The 1056-nt window shown below is 57.1% G+C and overlaps 1 protein-coding gene across 1 annotated transcript in view; it reads left to right on the top strand.

The window, feature by feature from the left end:
- Positions 1-992, top strand: part of LOC110391990 (mothers against decapentaplegic homolog 4-like) — a gene marked incomplete at both ends in the record, with an annotated part of 23169 nt that extends 22177 nt beyond the window's left edge. Inside the window, 3 exon segments of the mRNA XM_021383934.1 lie at positions 393-443; positions 547-730; positions 824-992. Coding sequence (XP_021239609.1) covers positions 393-443; positions 547-730; positions 824-992 — 404 coding nt within the window.
- Between the last annotated feature and the right edge of the window lie 64 nt (positions 993-1056).

Here is a 1056-nt window from a genome sequence, read left to right as displayed (position 1 = left end):
AAAGTGGGAATAAAGTGGGAAGTCGGAAATGGAAACAAAAGAGTGGGAAGTGGAAATGAAGTGGGAAGTGGAAGCAAAGTGGGAAATGGGAACAAAAGTGGGAAGTGGAAATAAAAGAAGTGGGAAGTGGAAACAAAATAAAGTGGGAAGTGGAAATAAAGTGGGAAGTGGGAAGAAAAGAAAATGGGAAGTGGAAACAAAAGAGAAAGTGGCGTCAACGCAGAAGGGGAAGCGGAAGAGAAGGGGAAGCGAAGGGGAAGCGAAAAGGAAACGGAAGTGGAAGTGAAGCGGAAGTGGGAGGAAATGCAAAGGGAAACGAAAAGCGAAACCGAAAGCGAAACCGAAAGCGAAACTGAAAGTGAAACCACTCACCTTTGCTCGTCTTCCTTAAGGGCCGGTCCACAACGAGCTCGCCTTCCAACCGCCCATCTCCAACCATCCCGGTGAGCGCACGCGTGCCGGGTCCCGTCCGGTCCCTCCCGCCACCCCGCCAGGTCCTGGCAGGTCGATAACAAGCCGCCCCCCGTTGTCTTTTTCCTCGCGCAGCTCCGGAATATTGGTGTTCCATCGCTTATTTCGAGATGGACGTGCAAGTGGGCGAAACTTTCAAGGTGCCGTCGAGCTGCCCCGTGGTGACGGTGGACGGTTACGTGGACCCGTCCGGCGGCGACCGTTTCTGCTTGGGTCAACTGTCCAACGTTCACCGGACGGAAGCCATCGAGAGAGCGCGGTAGGGCGGCGGCGGCGGCGGCGGCGGGTCCGTCGTGACAAGATGGCGGCCGTCGTGCGAGGCCTCTCACCCCGGCGTGTTTTCCTCGTGCAGCTTGCACATCGGCAAAGGGGTGCAGCTGGAATGCAAAGGCGAAGGCGACGTGTGGGTGCGCTGCTTGAGCGACCACGCCGTCTTCGTGCAGAGCTACTACCTGGATCGCGAAGCCGGGCGGGCGCCGGGCGACGCCGTGCACAAGATTTACCCGAGCGCTTACATCAAGGTGACCCGGGCGTGATTTTAGCACCCATGGGTGCTCCAAAAAAAAAAAAAAAAAGGGGGGGGGG

This window comes from Numida meleagris, unplaced genomic scaffold, assembly GCF_002078875.1.
Source record: "Numida meleagris isolate 19003 breed g44 Domestic line unplaced genomic scaffold, NumMel1.0 unplaced_Scaffold723, whole genome shotgun sequence".
Lineage (NCBI taxonomy): Eukaryota > Metazoa > Chordata > Aves > Galliformes > Numididae > Numida > Numida meleagris.
Note: the sequence above shows the minus strand (reverse complement) of the source record. Positions and strands in the feature narration are given on the sequence as shown.